The following is a 23768-nucleotide window of genomic DNA, read 5'->3' as shown; positions in this document are numbered from 1 at the left end:
ATGTCCCACAGGGCAGGTGCTGCAACAGAAAACCTGAAACACAGGTTCCCTGGTAAGCTGAAAAGTTGGGAGAAGATAAGCTGTTCCTAGTTTCCACTACACCAAATTCGAGATGCAGGAATAAGTACAAAAAAAGCCAGCAGATTTAGGACTCTAAATATACTTTTTTTCCTTCTAATTCTTTTTCCTTTTAGGCCATGTCTTATAGTCCGTAAGCCTGAGAGCAGGGAATCTTATTTCTAAGCTGTGTTGGTTTCTCTGGCTGCCTTCTGCAACCAAAGAGTAGTGTAAATCATAATAACACGCAAGAGGAAGGGAAACACCTCACAAGTATTACACCACCACCTTTCGTTCCTTCAGGTAAAAACTGTTGGTGTCTGGAAAGAACAGCCAAGTGTGACGTTTGAAAGCAGCTCTAAGCAGAAGTATTTGCTTTTTTCTTGCTCTGGCAGCAGGGAGGGGAATTTCTTCATACGCCCATCTAACCTGTCACCATGTCACTTCATTAAAAAAAGCATTAAAACCTTATTAACAGGTGGGGAGACAGATCTTACAGCTGAATGATAATATGTCTGAGCTAAAAGATTATCCAGTGAGAAAAAAAAGTGAGAAGCAACCATGTTTTCTTGGAATAAATGCACATACTGGATTAAAAATTGCAAGTGGTTGCAGAGGAAAGCTAACAATAGGTGCCCGCGGCAGAATTTTTTAAGAACAAGGCAAGAAAACCACCTGCTTTCTCCTGTTTTTCCCAACAGAAAGGATGAAGAGAGTCTAGCTGAACTATCTGGAACTGAGACCTGATATCAGTGATATCCATAATATCATCATGGATAGAAAAAAGAAAAACAAAGGAGCAAGTGTGAAATTCAGAAACATCTAGAAACCCAAATATCCCAGGGAATATGGGAAGTCATAAAACAGCAGATATAAGGACCACCCATGAGACCACAAGGGCAAAATTAGAATCTGCTTTAAGCAGCAGTTTAGAAAGGGTGATGGATTATGTCTCTCTATCCTCACCCATTCCACTGGTGGGAAGCCACCCATTCACACCTTTCCGTAGACAGGCCCAATGTCTCACTCTCAGGACTGTGCACCATCAACTTGGTGTTGACTTTTAATGACTACATAACAGAGCGTCTCCAGGATGATCTGTCCCACACCTGGCCCTTCAGGTCTTCAACGGTGCTCCCATCACCACTGTAACTGAGTCCATCCACCTTATAGTTGGTCATCTTCTTCTCTTTCCTTTCACCTTTCCTAGCATTGTAGACTTCTCCAGGGGGCTGGATTTTTGCACTGATTGCGTGCCAGTAAGTTGATGTCAACTCTTAGTGACAACACAGAATTTTCTTCAGGACAATCTGACCCCAACCTGATCCTGGTCTTCAGGACAATCTGACCCCTTCCAATGGTCTATCCACTGTCGCTATTACTGAATCCATCCTCCTTGCTGCTTCTTTTTCCTTCCACCTTTCTCAACATTCCAGAGAGCTAGATCTTACTATAATGTATCCAGAATACAATAGCTTGAGGCTGGTTATTTGTGTCTCAAGTGAGAACTCTGGGTTGATTTCTAGGACCTTTCAAAGTGAAGTATTGGGGAGGAGGAGGAGGAGGAGGAGAGTCCTCCATCTTTAGTGGCTGCAGGCTGACACAGACATTTTCTCTGAATTTGAAAGTAACATTCTGACATATTTTTAAACTTGTATTAACCACTGACATAGACATACGTATTTCAAGAGTTCCAAATGTATTTATTAAGAACCTTAAGAACGATCTACCATTCAATCACCCAGTGACATGGGATCACCTAGTTCTCCTTGGTTGAGTGCAAAAGAGCTTAGCAGGGTAAGATCTGGTTAACACTCAAAATGGGACACCACCAGGAAATCCCAAGTCTGGGAGCTAGACTGGGAAGTAAAAAAAAAAAAAAAAATCCCAGAAGAAAGCAATGACTAACCATTTCCACATTACTGCCAAGACAACTTCACGGACAGGTGCATGAAATCAGCAGGGATCAAATTTGGATTGAAAGAGAGAACCTTTTTATTGTTTGATTATTTAAAAAAAAACTACACAAATAATTATTTTATAATGGCCTTGTAACTTCCATTATCACCTGCATGTTATATACAGGAAGCGAACATTTCCTGACCTGCCATCTGTGATTTTATAGCAGAGACAGGATTTGATGAGACTTGAAAATTAACAGTAGCTTAAAGAGTTTATAGTCATTTATTTAAGTCCAGAAAATATGGCACAAACAAGGAGGCTCAGCCTTCTTTTAACTGTGGCTGCCCCACCCATGGTGCTTCCTCCCAAGGCCTGCCCAGAAGGTTGATGTGAGCAAAATCCCAATTTTAGCATCTTGTTTGCAGGCAGTGAGCCTGGAAAATTTCAGGGGGGAAGCAGCTTGGGGACCAGCAAAGCATCTTCCATCATGGGCTGTTTTTCTCTTAGATCTTCCTATCACCCAAAACGAAATGCAGTAGAAGGCCAGCAGACACATCTAGGTAGAGCAATTCTCTAATCAACCAGCAAAAACAAAAACAGGAAAGTATCTCAATTTCAGTTCTTCCCCTTCTCCCAGTCTCAAGATGCACAGACAAAATTCTCCAAACTAAACTTTTCAACTCAGCTCTAATGCAGTTTCAGCAAGCTATGGCAGAAGTCACATGATGAATCTCCTTTAAGGATTACTGAAGCTACAATTCTTAATTTTCTAAACTTCAGTGAAAATGTGTTCAGCACATTCCAAAAGCTTGTCTTCTTCAAGCTAAAAAGTTCTTTCTTTCAGATAGTTCATCTTCATACTTGCCCTGGAGCTATAAAAATGTCAGGATGGTTTTACTGGCCGTAGGGATGAAGAGATGACTTGAAAGCCCTTGACTCTGAACTTGGATTATGTATAAAACTCCCTGCAGGAGTCTTAAACTCCCACATGTTCTGTTAGGGGTCTATTTTAAAACGATGTTATTGGCTGCTCTTCCCATCACTGGCTTGGTTTTTTTTAATCTGTCCCGGATGGCTTTTAGAACAACTCCGGTTTTCACACTGTGTTCATCAGGGCCTTTTTAACAGCAGCAGTAGGCTTTTCTGCATCTGTAACAGACTCCTAGGTCCATGCCATACAGAGAATATTTCATCTGAAGACCCAGACAGGCCTCTTCCTGGATACAGCCAAGTGACTTTGGGCAAATGTCTCCCAACTGGTATACTGTAATTTCTAAACTCATCCTTCTATTCTAAGTAGAAGGGGGCTGTTAAACAATCAATCTTCCTTTCTGTGTCCTTATTTCTTTCTTACTTTGTACAAATATTTATACAACCCTTACTTTCAAAGACTGATCGTTTTCAGAATAACAACATGTAAGAAAATAAATACCATGATAATAACAACTCAAAACCACAAAAATCAAACTATCCAGGCCACCGAGGTCCACCATCCACATCAAAAGCCTGTTGGAATAAGGTGGTTTCAATTCCTTTCTGAAAGCTTATGTAACTTTCTTGACAAGAAGACATGAACATTTGAAAGGGAAACAATCCCTTCATGTGAAGAATTTGACCCCCCAAAGTCATCTCTTTACAGTAGTTACTGTTCTGGTTTGTATCTTGCCATACCTTCAGTCAGCAGATGTTAGCCCTAAGCACTCTCTTTAAATCAAGCATGAAACAGGAGCAGATATTTCTGCCTTCCAGGGTGCAAATGGTATTGGTAGCTAAACATCTTCAACTTCTTGCTTTGCTTCTGCACATAAATGCCACCCCACTACCCATCTGAACTTTGAGTTGCCTCGAGGAACATTAGTAGGTTGAAGGGTGAAATACAAATAATGAAATTAAAATGTGTATTTAGTTCCATCTGTTCTGTTTTCCAGGAAGAAAGTTTTGCATTTGAACCATTTTCTCAACCCGAGCCACAGGATTAGAATACTGAAATGCCCTTTCATGCTCACATTCTTCTCTCCTACCCTTACACATCATTAAATTTACCTGCTATGGACTTCATTATTTGCCTAGTTAGGGTTTTCTAAAATGGAGACGTGCCTGTCCAGTTCCTTGGCTGCTGGAGCAAGCCCAAGCATTCAGGGTTGTAACCTGAGAAACATTCACTGATGTCAGATAACCCTTTACTCCCTCCCCCAGCAAAAAACCCAATATGATCTCACTTAATAGAGACACAAATTGTCCCCTGACAGCGGAATAAAATAATCACAGCCATTAACAATGCAGGCAGGGAGATAAATGCATTACGGTTAACACTTTAGGGAAAACGAATGTAACGCTCAATTGCAACCACTTTTTCAACAGGCCTCTCAAAGGCATTGCCAAACACTTAGGAGAAAAGCTACCATACAGCGGAATTGTGAGGACAGAGCAAACAATTGATTGGGGATGATTTTTACAGATTTTTATAAAGTGTTATTTGTAACTCATAGTTGCTGAATCAGGTAAATTTCTTCTTCAAGCAAGGCTATGCCCGGAAGCCAGAAACAATGCTATGAATGGAAGTCTATTTGTTTTTCCTGTAGATCCTCCCTTGTTTTCTCTGGCCCATTCTCTATGGCAAGGGTACCATGACCCACAGAAGGTGGAGCAGCTCTACATCAGAGGGTATAGAGAAGGCCGGACTTTTCTTGAGTAATGCATTGCTCACAAGGGCTGGACACACTTCAAAAATGATTCAGAGGTGCTTTGCTCCTTCTATGAGCACAACACCCCTCTATTCTATATTTAAGTGACTTGAGGATCACCCAGTCCTGTTGCTTGGCTGCTAAGAAGGTTCAACCAGCCCTACAAAGAAGCCAGCTGAAGTGCCCTGTTTCAATGACACTATGAAGGAATAGATGAAAGTAGGATTTGGTGTCCCAGGAAGCAAAATATCATAAGGGGTTGCTGGCCCTAAGCAGGCAAGAGCTCCCTTTCACAAAGGCCTTCAGTTTGAAGCATCTCACCATAAAAGGCCAAACTGGCAAGATCCACGACATACGTTGTTGCTCCCAAGCAAGAGCAACTAAAGAATGGAGATTAAGCATCTGGAGGGATTTGGCAAGCATGACAAACTACTAATCTTTTTTTCATTCCAACTCCTGACTTGGAACTGATTAGAGGAGCTATGATTCTGCCAAAGGTCACAGTGATTTCACGTGGATGTGTTGTGTAAGACTGAACAGGGGTAAGAGAAGATCCTGACAATCTCAATGTTTCCTTTGGCCCTAAAAACCACCTAACGCATACTGATCCATCTGCTGTTCCAAAGGTTCCCAACAAATTAATGGTTTATAATCCTGAGAAGAATTCATTTTTTCTTTTATCGGATAATCAAGATGTTTGAAAAAATATTCAGCTTAGCTTCAATCTACCTCCTGCTAGGATATCTTCTATTTTGAATTTTAAAAATGGGAAACCCAACTGGTTTTCACATATATCTTACAAAATCAGCCAGATAGGCAAATCTTTGTAATCTCTGAAGAATCCAAAGGAGAATGCTCTTCCCCTTCCCCCCAATACACACATATTTTGGCTTCGACTTGAAAATAAGAACTCATAATTTGAGGTTCCCACTGATCCTATGGTAATATGATACCTCTGGGATGTAGACTTGCAGAGCAGAGCTGTAAAGCAGAGCTCCTCAACTGAACCCCTTCTAGATGAGTTGGACTCATGATCCCCAGTCAGCATGTCCAATGACTAGTTGCTTAAAGAAAATGGGATTGAAATCTGGAAGGCCCTAGGTGGGGTAGGGCTGGCAGAGAATCAACTTTACTCCAGTCTTCAGAAACATTGGAAGGAAGCTCCATCAACCACAGAACCAGAGGCAGAAGCCTTGTCCCATAATGTACAAAACAGAAATGAGCATCCACTTTTCTCTTTGTGTTATTTCTAAACCAAATGCTATTTCAGCAGAAGGTAATGAAGGCTTGGGTGAAAATGGCAGACAGCAGTGAAAGAAAGTAACGTGGACGAGAGCAGCTGATCAATACTGGCATGTTTTTCAAAAAAGCAAAGCAAAGCGGGCCTCTTTAAAACTGCAAATGCAACAATTTAATGCTAGGGCAGAACAGTTAGCAATTCTGTTTTGTTACTTCCTAAACAGCAGAGGTAGCTGGGCAAGGCACAGTCCATATCATTACACCAAAGAAAAGCTTGTATTTCTTACTGCATGCTGCAAAGCAGATTGATAAATTATGTATCTCCCCAAAGTCTGAAAACACAAGACAGGAGCTGACCTACTTCAACGGAGTGACTGTGCAATGACAATTTTTTGAATACTCTACGTCAGGGTTCCCCAACCTTGGCGACTTGAAGATGTGTGGACTTCAACTCCCAGAAGTCCCCAGCCTGCCTTGCATCTTCAAGTCGCCAAGGTTGAGGAACCCTGCTCTACGTGAATATTCCTGAGTACGTATTTTAAAACTGTAGGTATATTGATGCTTACTTTAAATGCATGGCTAGAGATGGTATCAGATTTACAGCAAGAAGATTATGGTTCATCTAGATCAACCAGCAACCAACTGACTGAGCTCCTCATCTCCCTTTCTACAACTTATCCCATCATTTTTCAGATCCCTAACATTCCCACCTGGAGGAAGTGAACCTTCTTCCCCAAGGCAGAAAGATGCCCTTAATCAGAGACTGAATGAAGGGCCTATCTGAGCAGTTGCTAGCAAGAGGATATGTCTTTCTTATCCAATACATCTTCAGTAAGCAGTATCATTAGACTAGGAGACCAAGTGACAAAGGAGATACAATTGGGGTAGCTACTGGTGCTGATAAAAATGTTATGTCTATCTACATGTATAGCTCAATTCTTTCTCACATCATATATTGGAGCTAAGCTGAAAGAAAAGTCACATGGAGGACAGAAAGGTAAGGGTTCCCTTCACCCAGGCACATCTTTTCATATTTGAGTAGAGCCTCACATTTTACTATATTATGCTGGGCACATGAGTATGGTTGTGCATCACATCTAGAATGAATCCAGTGACGCCCTCACCCCACAGCACATTGGGATGAGCTCATCCCACAGCCATGCATACTTCCTGCTGTGCCAGAGATCTTGAAGAACAAACTAGGAATCTGGACTTAGGACCTATTCCCACCAAGAGTTACAATAGTTCATTCCAAGGGTAGGAGAAAACCAAGGGGCATCGGGCCTAGCAAGCAATGTATGATCTCTCTGCTGGTCTGGCTGGCTTGATGTAAGAACACAGGAGAAAGAATGGTTATGAGGCAGATTCTTTTGACTGCTCTTCCTAACAACAAGAGCAGTTGCACAGAGTAACCTATGACTTGGATATGTTCAACTAGAGGTTGGACAACCATCTGTCACACTTTAATTTGGATTCCTGATCTGAACAGAGGGTTGACTTCATGACCCACTCCTAACTAAAAAACAGCAGCCTGGACTTCTATTCTGTTTGACCACATGTGCAACTGACAGGCTTTGGACACTTCTATCTAAAGCAACTGTCAGATACAGATCATCTGAATCTAGATATGGGAATGCCTTACTAATCATTAGGTCTGAACAACAGCCTCTAGAGTAGAGTTGTGGGCACTTCATTACTACCTTTACTTGTTTCTAGAGACAAACTCTATTAAGCAGCATACTAGATACTGTGCACAGTTTGTCCACAACTGCTGCTACGAAAGCTTTATGCAAACTTTCCCAACTCAGTGCTCTCCAGATTTGGAGAGACACCCAGAAAGATAGGCTGGGAGACATGGGTGATGTCTGGAGGTAGTAGGATGTCTTACAATTTATACTCAAAGACCCAAACAGCTCTGAAATTTTAAAAAAAGGCATATTGCTTGCTCTATCTATCTATCTATCTATCTATCTATCTATCTATCTTTAAGATTGCTTCTTACTGGCTATACCCTAATTTAAGCTTTTGAATAAATAGGCTTAGGAGATAAAACTTATATATATATATATATATATTTATATTTCTTGGCAATATAATACAGTTATTTTTCCTATCTTTTTTTTACAGTTCAACAGGACTGCAGGCTTTTTCTGAGCAACCTCTCCTTCCCCACCCACCCCAAAAAACCCCAAACAAGAAGTGACTGTTCTGGTCAGAGTCTTCAGTAGAGACCTGCTTTCTAAATACAACTTCTGAGCTGCTTAGATAAAAGTCACACAGATTTTACATAACTTATTTTGAAACTCTCCAATCCCTTCCTTGAACAGCTTAATTGTCTTAAAAGAAATTAAATAATCTAAAAGTGTCTCTTTGATCTTGCTCCAGAGCCCCACATTAGGTTGATAATATGGAGAAAGCATTGCAGGGAAATACTTTTTATACTCCTTTTTCAAAGGCAACGGTCTTACAAACATTCCCACCCAAGTGTGTCCCAACCACCCTGCACTCCTTGAGGACAATGCCCCCCATTAATATGCCTCTTAATTAGTGCCCCTGCAAAAACAAGGAGGACTCCAACAGCCACCAAACTCATTGGTAATCAGAATAGGTGCTTTATCAGCACATCAGCCCTAGCCGCTGCCATGTCTGACAACAGCTGAACATGGCTTGGCAGAGTGCCTCAAATTACTGTCAACTAAAAGCACTTAAGCCATCCTCCTGGAGCTTGACATGAGAAATAAAGCAATGATTCATAACTGAATTAGAGTGAAGCTCTCGGAAAGGCAACAATCCTGCAGTTGAGAAGGGCTCAGCTATTCCTTCACAAAACTATACGAAGAAAAGAAAAGGAGGATCCATTGACCCAGAAGAAAGAGAACGGGTGAGCTGAAGACAACCATAAAGAAACCACTGAACGGAGAATACATTACCCAAGGAGCAATTCTTCCAAGACTTCCCTTCCCCAAGGCTTCATTCAAAGGCATGCCATGAATGAAAGTATGGTCTTCAGTTAAGTCATATGATGGGCTGGTTCACTGTCCCACTTGGGCCTGTACAGCCAACAGCAGACTGATGTACCAGCAGCTTACTGATGGTCCACAAACCTGAGTGGTGGCACATTAACTTATAATAACATAATAGCCAAGACTGGGGTAGTTTAAAAAATGGGGAATGACCACTGGCAGGATAAGAAAAGGATGAGAAGGTGTGATTGCCAAAGCAAAAAGGCCATTTCATGGGCTCATAAAAACCACGAAAAGGGAAGTGTATCCAACAAAAAAAAGCAACAGGAAAAGGGCACTGCAACACACAGTTCATAAACTAACTGTGGTTACTGGTTCCTTTACCATACAAAATCTCTCAATAGTGCTTTCTTTCAGTTGTTCAGGGTTCTCCTTAACACCTTTGCGTGGAAGTCTCGCAGCAAGAAACCCCAAAGTTTTAAGGTGTTTTAAGATGCCCAATCCAGTTCTGGCGACTGATTCACGTCCACTTTCACAGAATCCTACAGTGGGAAGGGCCACTGGGGCCACTGAGTCCTGCTCAGTGCAGAAACTTAAAGACTCCTCTACAGATGGTTTTCCATCCTCTGCTTGAACATTTCCCACAACCTCCCTGGGTTATTGGTTTCAGAATCAAACTGCGTTTAAAATTTGCTAATTCTTCCCAACATTCAACTGGATTTTCTGCTTTCCTGTAAGTTAAGATTATTACTCTGGGACAATAAAATCCTGGTCTATGTGACACCCTTTTAGCTACCTAAAAATTGCACATATCTTTTCTCCAGATTATCTTTTAAAAAGCTAAACATACCTAGTTCCCTCAGGTTTCCCCAGTCTCTCCCCCAAAACTTAATTTCCAGTTCTCTAATCATCCTTATTTCCATTCTTTGCATCTGATCCAGTATTTCAGAATCTTTCTTAAAATGTGATGACCAGAATTTAGACATAATACTTAAGGTTGATCTCTCTCCAATGCAGAATTAAATGGAACTATTACATTCTGTGAATTTTTAACTGTACTTTTACTCACACAACCTAACTTGCATCTGTCTTTTTAGTAACCACATGCTCCTGACTCCACTTATCAGCAACTAGATTTCCAAGCTCCTTTCCACATGTCCCTGGTCTTATACCTCTATATCTAACTTCCTGTTCATAAATGAAAATTTTCAGCATTTGTCTCTGTTTAATGTGATCGCTTTGATATTTGCTTCTGACTTGTAAAATATAAGCTATCCCACCCATCAATAATCCTTGATTAAGCATTTGCTAAAAATAAATATGTCCAACCAACATTAATCATAGTAAAGAGTCTTTGCAGTTGAGTATTCTAACAAACAAATTGATGGACAAAGCGTTTAAGAAAGAAATCAAGATCTGGGCAAATAATAGGTGGAGAAGTTTCTAATGCAAGTCTTAATGGCTAGAACAATACCCATAATGATTTGCATTTGTGCAAGGGAAGACAATCTTTGCCTTACTGAAACAACATGCGCAGACACCAATCGAGAAATAGACCCGAGCCTCAACATGTCCAAAAGGTAACAATGGTAAAAGCAGTAAGTATAAACAGTTCCAGATGTCTAGAACACAGCTGCAAATGGATCCATGAGAAAAGATTTAGGAAAAAGTCAAGAAAACTCCAAACTGAAGACATGCAGGTCACTTGAGGCTTCAGTGTTCTAGGAATCAAGATGATGTTGCTGAAGTAGAAAAATGCTCCCCAGAAACCACTCTGCAGAAACTGAAGCAGCAAAGCAGGAGCAACCAATTTAACACACCCACCAAATGTTCGGGAGAACTCATTAGCGGCCTGTTTTGAGCAGAACTGCCCTAATGTGATGGCAATGTGTGAACAAAACGATGAAAAACCAGATGGAACTGTCTTAGTCAAAGTTCTCAATATTGGTAATGATTCTCCTTTGCATAATCTTGAATGAACAGGGAAATCATTTCAGCATGAAATCTGTATGTGACAAACATTATCTACAGCTTACTTTCTTGCCAGTACTGTCAATAACAGGGTCACCATACTGCTGAAGAAGAGGAACTCACATCCAGCAGTTGTCCCTTTACAGCAGGGTTTCTCAACCTTGGCAACTTTTAAGATATGGGGCCTTCAACTCCCAGAATTCCCCACCACGCTGGCTGGGGAATTCTGGGAGTTGAAGGCCCCACGTCTTAAAAGTTGCCAAGGTTGAGAAACACTGCTCTACAGTATCAACTATACTAAGAGCTAAATCTGACCTGTTCAAGGATAGATGCTGATGAAGCTTTGAAGAAATAATAAAAGATCCAATGAAATTATCTGATTTTGCACACTGTTGCTATTTTGACTCTGAAATGTTAATTAAATAATATTTAGATTTCTTTGAAAGACTGCTTTAGCTAGCTATGGAGCGTTGTTTTATTTGTTCACTGTTATTTCACTCAGTGAAAAGTAAAAATTCATTTTAAGGTTATTTTAAATAGATAAACTGCATAAACTTAATCCATCTTGAAGTTAGAGAGGGGGATCTCCAAATTATTTAAAAACAGCCACTTCAGAGTTCGGCGTCTAGACAAAACAAGTTTCACTGGCTCTTAAGAAAAGAGATTATACAAATTTGACAGAAACATTCCTTGTTAGTTGTAAAAGCAGAGACACGCTCAGGGTGAATAACTTGGCAAAATGCCAACAGCTGCTTCCTTGAGAAAGTGAATAAACAGCATTGTGCAAAAAAGAAAATACATGTATTTCAGAGCCACGGGGATTGTGGATGTTAGACTGACAGTGGAAATGCAGTGATCAACCCAAGATTTTCAAAAAGTAATTTCAAAGGTGTTAGGCAAACTGATCTTTCATATAAAGTGCACTTTAGTTGGGAAATTTATTTCAGACTGATTCTGATTCGCAAAGCTCCACTGGACTGACTTTACAGCTTAGGGAGATTGGCTGTTCTCAGTACCCTCCTGGTGATCGTAATTTTTTTAATAAATTAGGGGACACTGACACATCTGGGAACAAACTCATATACGTTATTCAGGTATTATGAAAATCCAGCTCTTTTTGTCTGATACAGAGGCACCACGATCCAGCTTCATTAGATGATCTTAAGAAGAGAAAGAAGAAAAATGATCTGGGCTTTCTACATCATATATACCTTCTTAAAATCCTCTTACGACCCACCATAGTCACTCTTTATGAAACTAAAATCTCCAAACAAATGTGGTCTTTCAGCCCCTTGATCAGTGTTTCTCAACCTTAGCAACTTTTAAGATATGTGGACTTCTGGGAGTTGAAGTCCACACATCTTAAAGCTGCTAAGATTGAGAAAGATCTAGGTTTTGGCTGGCCTTTTCTAGCACCATATTTTGGCATGGGGAAACCAAGCAGTATTCTATTCGAGGTCTCCAGCAGATTTGCAAAAGAACATAACAATCTTGGCTTTTTAATCCCTTTTCTAGTAAGCCTTAGCACATGATGTGCTGCTTCTTTTTTTAACAGCTCACACAGACTGGATTGGTCTTTTCATGGAGCTATCTACCAGAATCCCCAAATCTTTAGGACTTTATACCCTTGCAGTGCACACTTGTTTACACTTACCTTACTTGCCCATTTGAGCCGCTGTGCACAATTTGCTGTTGTTCACAATCTACTTCGGTTTTCATTTCCCTTAATAATTTGTTCAGCTGGTGACCCCTCTTCTGTGAGCAGGATACTCAAGGCACAGGGAAGTACTAAAAGCAATGGGGCTAATATGAAAAATGGTCCTGGGAAAAGCCCACTAAGTTTAACGCTTAATATATTTAGGCAGGTCACGTGCCATCTAATTGCAGTTGGTAACAGCAACGAACGCACAAAATCGTCCTTTTTATTTATTTTGGCTAGAACGCCTGTTGCTGACAGGTCACTTCAGGTACTTCCCTGTCCATATAATGGCAGCATTTCAGCACTGCTCTTTGGAAATGGTGCAACGACCACAGTTAGAAATTCTGCACCTGTGTCTGGTACCGACAGGATCACTTCGAGCCCGTCAGAACCTAAATGGAGCCTCAGCACATTTGGCAATTCTTTTGTCCCACCATCAATCACATCAGTGACAAGTCACCCTGCCAGGTTCCTCACCCCACCTGCAAAAAAGCCCAGTGATGTTCTCAGCGAGAACCAGGGAGAAAACCTAACTAGCCCAAGGCTATCTCTGAGTATGCTCCCAAATCGGATCCAGATTGCTGGCTCTCTGCTGGTGTTATTAATCCTATCAATAATCAGATACCAGTCAGTTAATCATGGACTGTTCAAATCTCGCTTTACTTTTCTCCTTTTTGCCCCTTTCCTTTTTAACTGTCTATCAGTCTGCCTATTACAGAACAGTTCTCTACTTTGGTATTATATTGCTTCATATTTTTTTATAAAATAAACGTTAACACATAACAAGTCACTGAGGTTTTAATTAATTATGTTATTAAACAAACAATCCCTTGTTCCTCCTCTTCCCATTAGCTTCCCTGTTACGGATATAAGATTGAAATGAGCTCCATCTGGACCTACTGATGTGTTTGCTGTCTATTTGTCAATAAGAATCAAAACATTCTCTGCTGTCATCATTTCCCAAATTTCTCTCCTGAAAGTATCAGCTGGGCCATTGCCTTGCACCTTCAGCTCTGAAGCAGATGCAAAAATTTCATTCGGCTCCTCTGCAACTTATTGATCTTCAGCACTCCTTCAACGTTCTTGCCATTCAATAATCCAACTGCTACTCTTGATTCTTGACTTCTGATGCATTTCAAGAATATTCACACTATTCATTGCCCAAAATCTTGTTTGTAAGCTTATTGCCTTTTTGCATTTCTTCTGTGCAGGTTTCTTTTCTTTTTATTGGAGAGTGATTTATATTTTCTAAATGAAGCCTGACTATCTCTAATAATTCCTTGGATGGTGGTATTCTGGGCTGGTCATATATACCTGTAGTTGAGCTTCTGTTGTGGTGGTTTTGAGTAACCCACAAGCATGGTGGGTTTTTGATTTTCCTTTTCAATTTCATTTTTACCAATACTTTTCTGAAGTTAAATGTAACTGTTGCAGCTTCCTCAGTAATTTCACCACCTATTATGTACTAAATCAAATGGAAATGAACTACTTATGGCATTATTGTATTTCTTTATACCTTTACTAATGGATGTTTACATTGTAGTAAAAAAAAAACTGTATTTAAATGTGTATTAAATTCTGCATTCTGCATTGCATGACAGGTCATCTAGAAAGAAAGAAAGAAAGAAAGAAAGAAAGAAAGAAAGAAAGAAAGAAAGAAAGAAAGAAAGAAAGAAAGAAAGAAAGAGATAACAGCAACAGTAACAAAAAAGCAGATTGTGCTATAGTCAGTTGTCTTCAATTCATTTCTTACGTTGATCCAGGATGGACGACTTGCAGACATAGCACCAAGATTGGTTGCTGACTTCTGGTGGAGGAAACAGCTGATTTTCAGCAATGCAATTTTTCAGCTTCCCTTCCTCCATGAGTATAGAACATAAGAATATATGCCATGCCCTTCTGGATCAGACCCCTGGCTCATCTAGTCTGTTCTCCCAGTAGCCAACCAACTGCCCAAGGAAGCCCACCTGTCTCCCAGCAGATGGCCTTCAAAGGTAGTCCCATGACATCAAGGCTAAGAGCCACGGATCCCCAGGACTTCCACGAACCGGTCCAAACCTATTTTCAAACTAGCCAAGCTGGTAATTAGCACCACATCTTGTGGTAATGAATTCCAAAGTTGGATTATGAGTTGTGTAAAAAAATGTTTTCCCCATTTGTCTATCCTGATTCTTCCAGGAGTCATTTTCACTGGGTAGCCTCTGGTTCTAGTATTTTGGGAAGGGGAAAATAGCTTCTCCTTGTCTACTTTATCCACACCATGCTTAATTCTGTACACCTCCATCATGTCCCCTCTTTTTTGCCTCCCTTCTAGACTACAAAGCCCCAAATGTCACAACCTTTCCTCATAGGGAAGCTGCTCCAGCCCCTGGATCATCTTAGTTGCCCTTTGGGAGGTCAATTCCTCCTACCTCCATCCTTAAAACTCCCCCAAACTGGCCTGAAATGGCTGCATTGAAACTTGGTGTTTTGTTGCTGAAATCCAGAGACTTGAGTTTAGGCTGTTTGGGAAATTTTAAGGAGGGAAATAGGAGTGCTTTGCCTCTCAGACGCCTCCTGCTCTTGTCCCCACCATTTAAGTCCCCCCCCAAAGGTCTAAGAAATTAGTCCCTCCCTTCCAGTTCCATCATTTCATCAGAAAGCCTCCTGAAGCTCTCTTCATGATTGAAAGACTAAGCTGTAGCTCCAACCCCTATATTTGTCCACCCCTGTATTAAATCCTGAGCTGGATTTAGGATAAAGTTTAGTCTATTTCCTTTTGACAAATTCCAGGATCATTTTTTCTATACCACAATACTTCTGGGGACTTAGAAGTGTTACCTCTGTTGTGATCAGTCTATGCATTTATCCAGTCCACATGAAGATATCTGACCTCTCATTCCTTCCTTGGAATGCCTTCCTGATTACTCTATCCCACGTCAAGAACACCATGAAAAGTTTAGCAAGCCAAACACTCTGTCTTGAGTACTAAATTTCTTTGGGGTCTAATATTTGTCACCCGTAGGAATTTGGCACAGAAATCCCCTTTTGAGATTTAAAGTAGCTCAGAGGGAAGCATGACATGCTTTCACATTTGTTTGGTGCATACAATAACTCTAAAAGATAAGACTATCCAGTTGGGTCCATAAGCTTCATAACTGAAAAGAAATTTGAACTCAACTCTAGGAATTTCAAGTCTACAAGTCTTATGCTGTATGAGAATTCATAAATGACACCATATGTGATTTAATGTTTCACTTTGTCTTGAAGGTTTCTCAAGCTTCAGCATTTGATTGGCTCCCTCAGGCATTGAATTTCAGCTGGCTCTCCCACATACACTGTCTGAAATTTAAATTAAAGCTTGCCAAGAAAGCTGAAGTCTTAATTTGCCTCCAACTAAACAGTAACCCTTGTTCTTTGACCCACAGCTTTCATAGGGCATGTCTGAAGGTGGATCTTAATCACAATAATTTGCAGTGGCTCATAAGCCTTCAGATTTCATGACAATGTGGCATTACAAAAACAAAGAATGACAATGCCAGTCCTTGGAGCCCCCAAAGCCCAGTTCAAGGACAATTCCCAAATGTTTTATGAAGAGAATGGTGTGGCAGGATGGTCTTCAGGCTATTTCAAAGTAAACCAAATTTGCATCCTCAATAGTTATTCATAAAGGTAAGGCCGGTAGGAAACAGGAAGTGGGAAAGGCTATGACAGCTAAGTTCTGTAATTCAAAAGCCTTTTGCAACCCAGGTACATTCTATACAGCATGTTCAACTGCAAACTGAAAACACACACTTAACAGCACAAACAAGGCTGATACAGCAGGAGAAAGCAGTAAATTATACATCAGAAGCAAGAGCTGCTACTTCCAGCTAGCAAAGGTATGTAGGACAAATGCAGGAAAAGGCAGGATGGAAAAGCAGTAAACCTTTTCCTCTAAGCTATCTCAGCTACCCTCTGGAAAGTGGGTATTATCTTTCCAGGGAAGAAGGGATCACTAACCCAGTCACCCACCAAGACCCTTTCAACAAGGTCTTTCCTAGCATTTATTTTACACTTGATTTGAAAAGGTGTTTATGCAGAATTCAGCCCTGATAGCCCTGGAAAGCCTTCCCCTTCGAATTTTTATTTTTAGCCTGAAAGCCATGTAGTAGTCAAAGGGTTTAGACCCTGGCGCTGGTTTGGTCTGAAGAGCAAACAGATGAGCTCAGCCAAAGTCATTATCCCTGCTGAGCTAGAGGGCAAAGCTTTTGCCCTTTGTATTTTCACAAATACTCGGTTATATGGCTGGGTGCTCAGGCATTTGACAAAACAATAGATTGCAGAGATGGAGCAGAGAGCTGACATTTTCTGGATGGATACCTACCTACCTCCACAAATGGCTCCCTAGGAAAAGGGGACTTTGTTTTTTTTATAGTTCAGCTGTATATGAACAGATGCGCTTCAGTCTCAGCATTCCTGGGTTTCTGTCACATTCTGCATCAGCTTCAAGATCCCAACCCATATACTGGCTTCAATGCATCACCCTCTTTTTCGTGACCCTTCCTTTGCACAAATTATTAGCATTCCATTTTTACAAGACTGTCTGTGAGAAAGAGTTCTGACTCTCCTGTTGCAGAAAAGGAAATGAATGAACACTAATTCAGAGAGGAGGTTGGATGAGAAGGACAAGCAGGGTATTTAGAACGGCTACCTTCTTTCTACTTTTTTTATGCTTCCCCCTAAACTTACAGCCATCTTCTTTCAAAGCAGACACTTTCTACAGATAAATCTCTTTCCCCCTTCCTGTCCCACTGGGACCCAATTATTCTTCATGGCCCTTCCTGCACCCAAACTGATGCTCTGCTTTCTCTTCGTCTTAAGAAAAAAATCTCCTTAGTAATATACAATCACCATTCTCACCTCCAGAGCTCATTGTTTGTTAAAATAAATGTCTTTAGCTTATCAGTTGCAGAAATATGATTTGAAATTACGTAAGCAAATATCAGCAATTGTTTATATTTGCACAGATATTCACAGACTTTGAACAGAAAACATATTTACCAACAGAAGATAAACCTGATATTAAATTTGAAAACAAAAGCTGCAATTTGCAGCATCCATCTGTTATTCCAGGAGCAAGAGGCTTCCATCTTATTGCATGCTAAACTATCAAAGATCTAAGGAATATTTTTCAAAACTGTTCTCAACATATATCTTCTACTGTAAGCTTTAGGTTCAAGAAACAGGATGGGATAAAAAATTAATTGGAGGATAATCGATAGATATCTTCTTTATTTAGAAAACTTATATGGCTGCCTAACTTATACATGATAACCGTAGGTGGTTCACAACAACATTCCATAAAATCAGAATAAATATAACCCTCCAAAAAACCACAACAACATCACAAATCCTATTTCAGCACCACAACATCCCATAACTCTACATTTACATTTACTAGCCCAATGCCTGGGTGAAGAGCCAGGTCTTCACGGCCCTCTGGAAGGCTGGGGGTGGGGGCAAATCCCACTGGGGAGGCTGTTCCAAAGGGTGGGGGCTGCCACAGAAAAGGCTGCTTGACAAATAAAGCATATTCCTTAGCTGAAAAGACTTCAAAGGTATTTTGCCTAGAACTGTGGTCAATTGTGGTTTTCACTGCATTCTAAAGTAGCAAGCCAACATTGTAAGCATGAAAACTCACATTGTTGCAAGGCCCAGTTCAGTAAGGAGTAATAATAGATCAGCTTAACCCAGGCTCAGCCCTTCTAGGCACAGGTGACACTTCCCCAAATGGGAAATCAATTGAACTAAAATGATTTGAAAGTTTTTGTGAATTCATTCTCAAAACTTCAGGCCACCCCCACCTAAGAATACCAATTCTTCCTGAAATCTCAAAAGCTCTCAAGTGATAACAGCAAAAACATACAAAATTGTGCAGCCTCACACTGTTTCAATTATTTAGTGTTATTTTTTCAAGATCAATTTGTATTTAATTTTGAGATGCTATGGAGCCTTTGAAAGTGTTGTGGGCATAGTATTGCTAATCCCTGGCTCAATTAAATGGTCTGAAAAAGCAAAAAGAGCAAAACCATGAAAAAAGGAGAGGCTTAATTGGACATTCTGGCCAGAATAACTGATTGTCAACAGTTATCTCCATCTGAGGCTTGCTAATTTTTTTCCCCAGGAAGCATTTTATGTTATAATAGAGCTATGCAACCGGCAGGTGAACTATTCTCCAGAATTTAATCTACATACTGGGAAAAGCTTTACCTGCAGCACCTGTGGACAAGCATCATCATCAAGAAAAACAGTATGAAGGTTTCTTAACTCTGTGACAGTTCCAGAAGATAATAAAAATGTCTGACACTCGGTGGCATTCATTACCACCTCTAACACTCCAAGTCAGTGGAGTAAGATGCAAGGAGTTTATACTACCTTCTGATTAGCTATTCAAGCTTTCTCAATCTGTTGCCTCTTGATGATGTACCTAGGTGTACCACTTGCAACATTCTGGACCAGCTGTAGCTTCTGAGTGGACTTCAAGGGCAGCTTCATGTACAATGTGTTGCAGTAAGTGAGACAAGAGGTGAGTAAGGCATGAGTGACTGTGAAAAGGGTCCCCAATCCAGAAACGGACACAACTAGCATACAAAATAAATTTGTACCAAGGCCCTCCTAGCCACAGTTGCCACCTGCTCTTCCAGAAGGAGCCAATAGTCTAGAAAGACCTCCAAATTGTGCACAAGTTTATCGAGTACAACCCGATCAAGAATGAATGAACCGGATAGCCCCAAAACTCACAGCCACTTAGTCTTGCTACAGTTGAACCTGAATCTGTTCACCCCTTCCATATTCCCACAGGTTGAGATATATAATTGGATATCATCAGCAAATTGATACACAACCCTGACCTCACCCAGAAACTTCATGCAGATGTTAAATAGGACTGGGGAGAGTGTCAGCATCACGTCAATCTGATCCTGATTTAAGTCCATCCTCAGCCACAGACTTCACCAGGTGAGCCCAACCTAACTCACAGGGTGGTGGTTGTGGGAAAAATGGCAGGAGGGAACTCTATGAATGTCACCTTGAACTCTTAGAGGAAACGTGGGATATAAATCAAATGACTAACTACTTCTAATGAATAAACAGCTCTTCAATTCCATCTCACCTTTCCTCCAACCCAGGGAACTCCAGAGAGGTGGAGACACAGATATCCAACAGACTGCCTTCTTCAGAGATTAGAAGAAGGAGGGAAGGAAGAAGAGCTACAAAGAGAAGTAAGGTGGGACAGCGTCAACATGAACTCCAAAGGCAAAATTAAGGATGGACAGAGAAGCACTCCACCAAACTGGTTATTGGAGGGGGTTGGGGATTCAAAAAAGATTCGGGAGCCTCAGGTAGCCTACAGACTGCTCCAACCCCACAGTCATCCATCCAGGCAGAAGGAGCTAAAATTAGGGGATGCTATTCCAGTCAATCGAGGAGGAGTGGCTTCAGACCCCAAATCTTTTCAGTACTGTTTATACAAGAAACTGCTTCTTTCTATAAGCTGCTTCTGCCATTAACCAGGGAAGCTCCAGCAGAACAAATATCTCCTTAGAAACATTCCTCAAAATACTGCAGTAAAAGTCCAAAGCTGCTTTCCTCCATGGCTGGATGGGTGTAAAAGGATTTTTCAGACCACCAAAAAACTCAAGGTCTTTTCCTCCCCAACATTTTATTCTCACAACCTACCCGAGAAGAAAGCTACGCTGCCCACAGCACTTCACCACTGGCCCCCCATCCTTGGCTGCCAGCTTTCACTCTTGGAGAAACTGAGACCTGGTGCATCAGTTACAGCCCATCCTGGACCACAAAGCCTTGATTACAGTGACCCACACCTTCCTCACTACACATCTGGACTACTGTAAAACATTGTTCATGGGGCTGCTTTTGAAGACAACACCATTACCCATGAATAAGCTTCCTGGCCTGTTAATCCTGAAAGAACAGGGTGAAACTGTGTGCAAGAATGCAAGAACTTTCTTTCTGTAACCAATCACAATTCTTGGCCAGACTTGGACCTTACCTTAACTCTGCATCCATCACTAGACTTTGTTCTGGACTGGGCAGCTTTTTAACGGTCAAGAGCTACACTCTTTTCTTTCCTAGTATTTGGCCATGAGCTGTAAAGGGGGGGGGCACTAATTTCATGCTAGGATCCTGAAGGATCATCCAAGGCTACCCCCGTGCGACAGACTTATCCCACAGTATCATCAGGCTCTATCTGACATGTTGCAGTTTTAAGCAACAGAAAAGGGAAGCTGCATACTGCAAAATACCAATCTCCAGCTTCATTCTGAATTCCCCCGATTCCTTGGAGCTCCATATGAGTTTTCAAACTTCCTTAGAAAATAAAAAGAGCACCTACAACTCAGTGCAACCTGCAACCCGGTGCAGCCTGGAGGTGGTGGGGGGAGGCCAGGGGGAAGGAAAGCAAGGAGAGGAAGTAGAACTGTGCAGGAAGAGGTCAGGGGTAGCCAGCTGGTAAATTGGTGCTTTGTAAATGGTTAGCCGTTCTTCCCCCAGCCGTGCCCACCTCCCTGTCTCAAAATCCAGATGTCTTCTCCAGACGTTGCAGTCAAGGCTTCCTCCATCTCTCTTAAGGTTCCAGAAGTTGCTTCAGATGGAACTTTTCCAAACAGAGTTTGGTGGATAATTTATTGCCACAATCGTAATCTTTATTTTTATACCAAAAGGGAATAGCAGGATGGGGGTGTAAGGATTTAACCAGTCAAGACAGAATAGCAATACTTAAGCTGGTACGCTCCTAAGGCAACCGTGTAAATAAGACGCCAAATATATCTTGCCCACAAAGTAATTTTACCTATTAGTTATTTGGGAAGGAAACTAATCCTCTGCCAATTTTACAAACATTTTCCTTCCAGGATTACAGAGAAGGTTTTCTACATACCAGAGGCTATTAACCTCGAGCACAGGCCACCCGATGTGTGTATTCTGCGGTGTGTACAAGTTACAATTTTAAATAAGAGGGTTGCTATAGGGAGAAATTGCATTTTAAGAGACCTACGCCACAGTGATACAGCAGGAGTAGTAAACTTTGCTTACTGAAATAATGTTTATGGCACATAAAACCTACACTGAATTTGGTCATGCTTTTTTTACCTGTGTCTTTTGTGGGGGGGAAAAAACCCGTTTGCTGTTTAATGAAATCCTTTACTTAAAACGCAGGCTTTGAACCCAGTTATTGGCAGAGTGTAAGATGTGTACTTTTCCCACAGAAGCTGTCTGGCTAAATTTATAACGAGGAGCAGCAGGCTGGTACTTTAGGGGAGGATGAAAAGATGTTTAAGGGACTTCTTTTTCTTCGAGGAAGAAAGGATAGGATGTCTATCTCTATCACCACTGAGAGGAACAGAAGCTACACGCTGCTGGAGAGGCAACTTATTTTATGTCACATACAGGGTTTTTGGATGTGAGGCACAGATGGGCTACCATTCCAAGCACAGCTACAGATTGAATTCCAGCAGTATAAAAATGCAAAACACCACACAGTGAGTAAACTTGAAGGAAGGCAGCAACTGAGAAGAGGCCTGACTAGCGCTGTAAAAATAATACCACACTCCTAAAGGCAGAGTAACTATCTCACACACGCTCGCCCTAGTTCAATGCAACCTCAACAAGCAGAATAACTGTTCATTCCGTAAGTATGCTTTTAAACTTTGTGTTGGACACCTGCGCCGTACCTTGAGAGCAAAAAGGTATAGAATCAGCCATCCTGTAGTTGAGCGCTACTGTCCTGCCCTTTGGCAGGAGAGCGAAACAGGATGGGATCTGCTTTCCAGCTGACGCTGCCCTTCTCTGAAGGGATCCTAAACCTGCTTGATGTTAGACCTTATCACCGCAGAATAATGTGCAACTATTAATTCTTTTTTGGGGGGGGGGAACTACACTTCTGTTAATGCAGCTTAAAACGGTGTTTGCCTCTTTCTCAGCCGGGTTAAACAGCTGACCCATGTTCATTTTGTCATCCACAGGATTGTGCTGCACTCTGGATCTGACTTCCAGAAAGTGCTTTGGAGAGTGTAGGAGCGTGAATGTAGCACCTCTCTGCAACACCTTAAAATTGTGGCACTTTTTCCTGGGAACACATGGGTGCCCTCTTGTCAGGCCTAGCCCAAGGAACTCCAAGAGACAATGCAAATTCAGTCCAGTTATGTTTATTAGCTACATCCTCTAGCAAAATCTTCCCAGACTGAAACCCCAGCTCCCAAGCCAGCCAGCCACAACACCATGAATTCCTCAGAGAGGTACCAGCCTCATCCTCTTAAAGTTCCCACGCTCTTCTGGGGAGCTAAGAAAATGTTTATCTCCCTGAGCCTGGCCTTCATAATTCCATTCCATCACACCTCTGCAGCTACCACATGATCCTGGAGAAAATACACAACTGTTTTAACCTGTTATGTTCACCGCTTGGCGATGGAATTCAACGCCTGTACATCCCTAACAAACTCCTCTTCACATGTACTATTAGTAAGTTAGCCAAAAATCAGAAGTCTGGTAGCCCCTTTTCAAATTAACATATTTTATTAAACTTTATAAACTTTTGTGAACCGCAGGTCCCTCCATCACATGCAGCAGAGTGGCTTTAATTTAGCATTCAGATCTGCTAAAGTGAGCTGTAGCTCACAAAAGCCTATGCCTTCGAATACAATTTGTTACTCTGAAAAGGGGCTACCAGGCTCCTCCAGTTTTTTGTCCACCACAGACGAGCACAGCCCATCTCCTACAATATTACCAAGTCAGGTATCCCTGCCTATCCTAACCCTGAGCATTTAAGCTTCTTCTCCTAACTAAAGAACACAGCATTTGTCTCTGTCTTTTAGGGTTTTAGCTATTGGGTTCAATTTTGTATCATCGGTTAATTTGATATGCTTTTGCTCCACCTCTTCACTCGAGCCATCAATGAACGTCTGGAAGACACCTAGGCTGAGCCTCAAAACTTGCTCAAAACGCCATCAATACCACCCTAGGTCTGAAGAGGGGCCCAGGAATGGTTTTCCACCTCCCACGCCATCCAGCCCAGATTCACTTAGCTTCCTAATCTGAATGACATCACCGCTTCGCTGTGGTGACATATGCACAGCTTTCCCCACAATCTACTAAGGAAGTTATGGGGGGGGGGGATGAAATAAAGGTAATATGGCAGAACTTATTCTCCACAAATCCATGCTGATTTTTAAGAACTGCATCGTTTTCAAATGATAGCTCATAATCTGGTCTAGAATT

The 23768-nt window shown here is 41.3% G+C and overlaps 1 protein-coding gene across 4 annotated transcripts in view; it reads right to left on the bottom strand.

Annotated features, from left to right (window-relative positions):
- The window catches only part of FAM168A (family with sequence similarity 168 member A), a 138974-nt gene that overhangs the window by 93442 nt on the left and 21764 nt on the right, over nt 1–23768 (bottom strand). The window contains exon 1 of one of the 4 annotated variants that reach the window (XM_015888194.3): nt 12471–12591. The exons of 1 other annotated variant lie outside the window; for it this stretch is intronic. In XM_015888194.3, the coding sequence (XP_015743680.2) occupies nt 12471–12535 (65 nt within the window). In that variant the 5' untranslated portion in view covers nt 12536–12591. Of the gene's footprint in view, nt 1–12470; nt 12592–23768 lie in introns of those variants that run through there. 2 more of the 4 variants (XM_007428934.3, XM_007428935.3) reach the window with 2 other exon arrangements.

This window comes from Python bivittatus, unplaced genomic scaffold, assembly GCF_059951505.1.
Source record: "Python bivittatus isolate LINGU-HERP-01145 unplaced genomic scaffold, Pbiv_v1 ctg000340_np1212, whole genome shotgun sequence".
Lineage (NCBI taxonomy): Eukaryota > Metazoa > Chordata > Lepidosauria > Squamata > Pythonidae > Python > Python bivittatus.
This window is presented reverse-complemented; position numbering and strand designations above follow the sequence as displayed.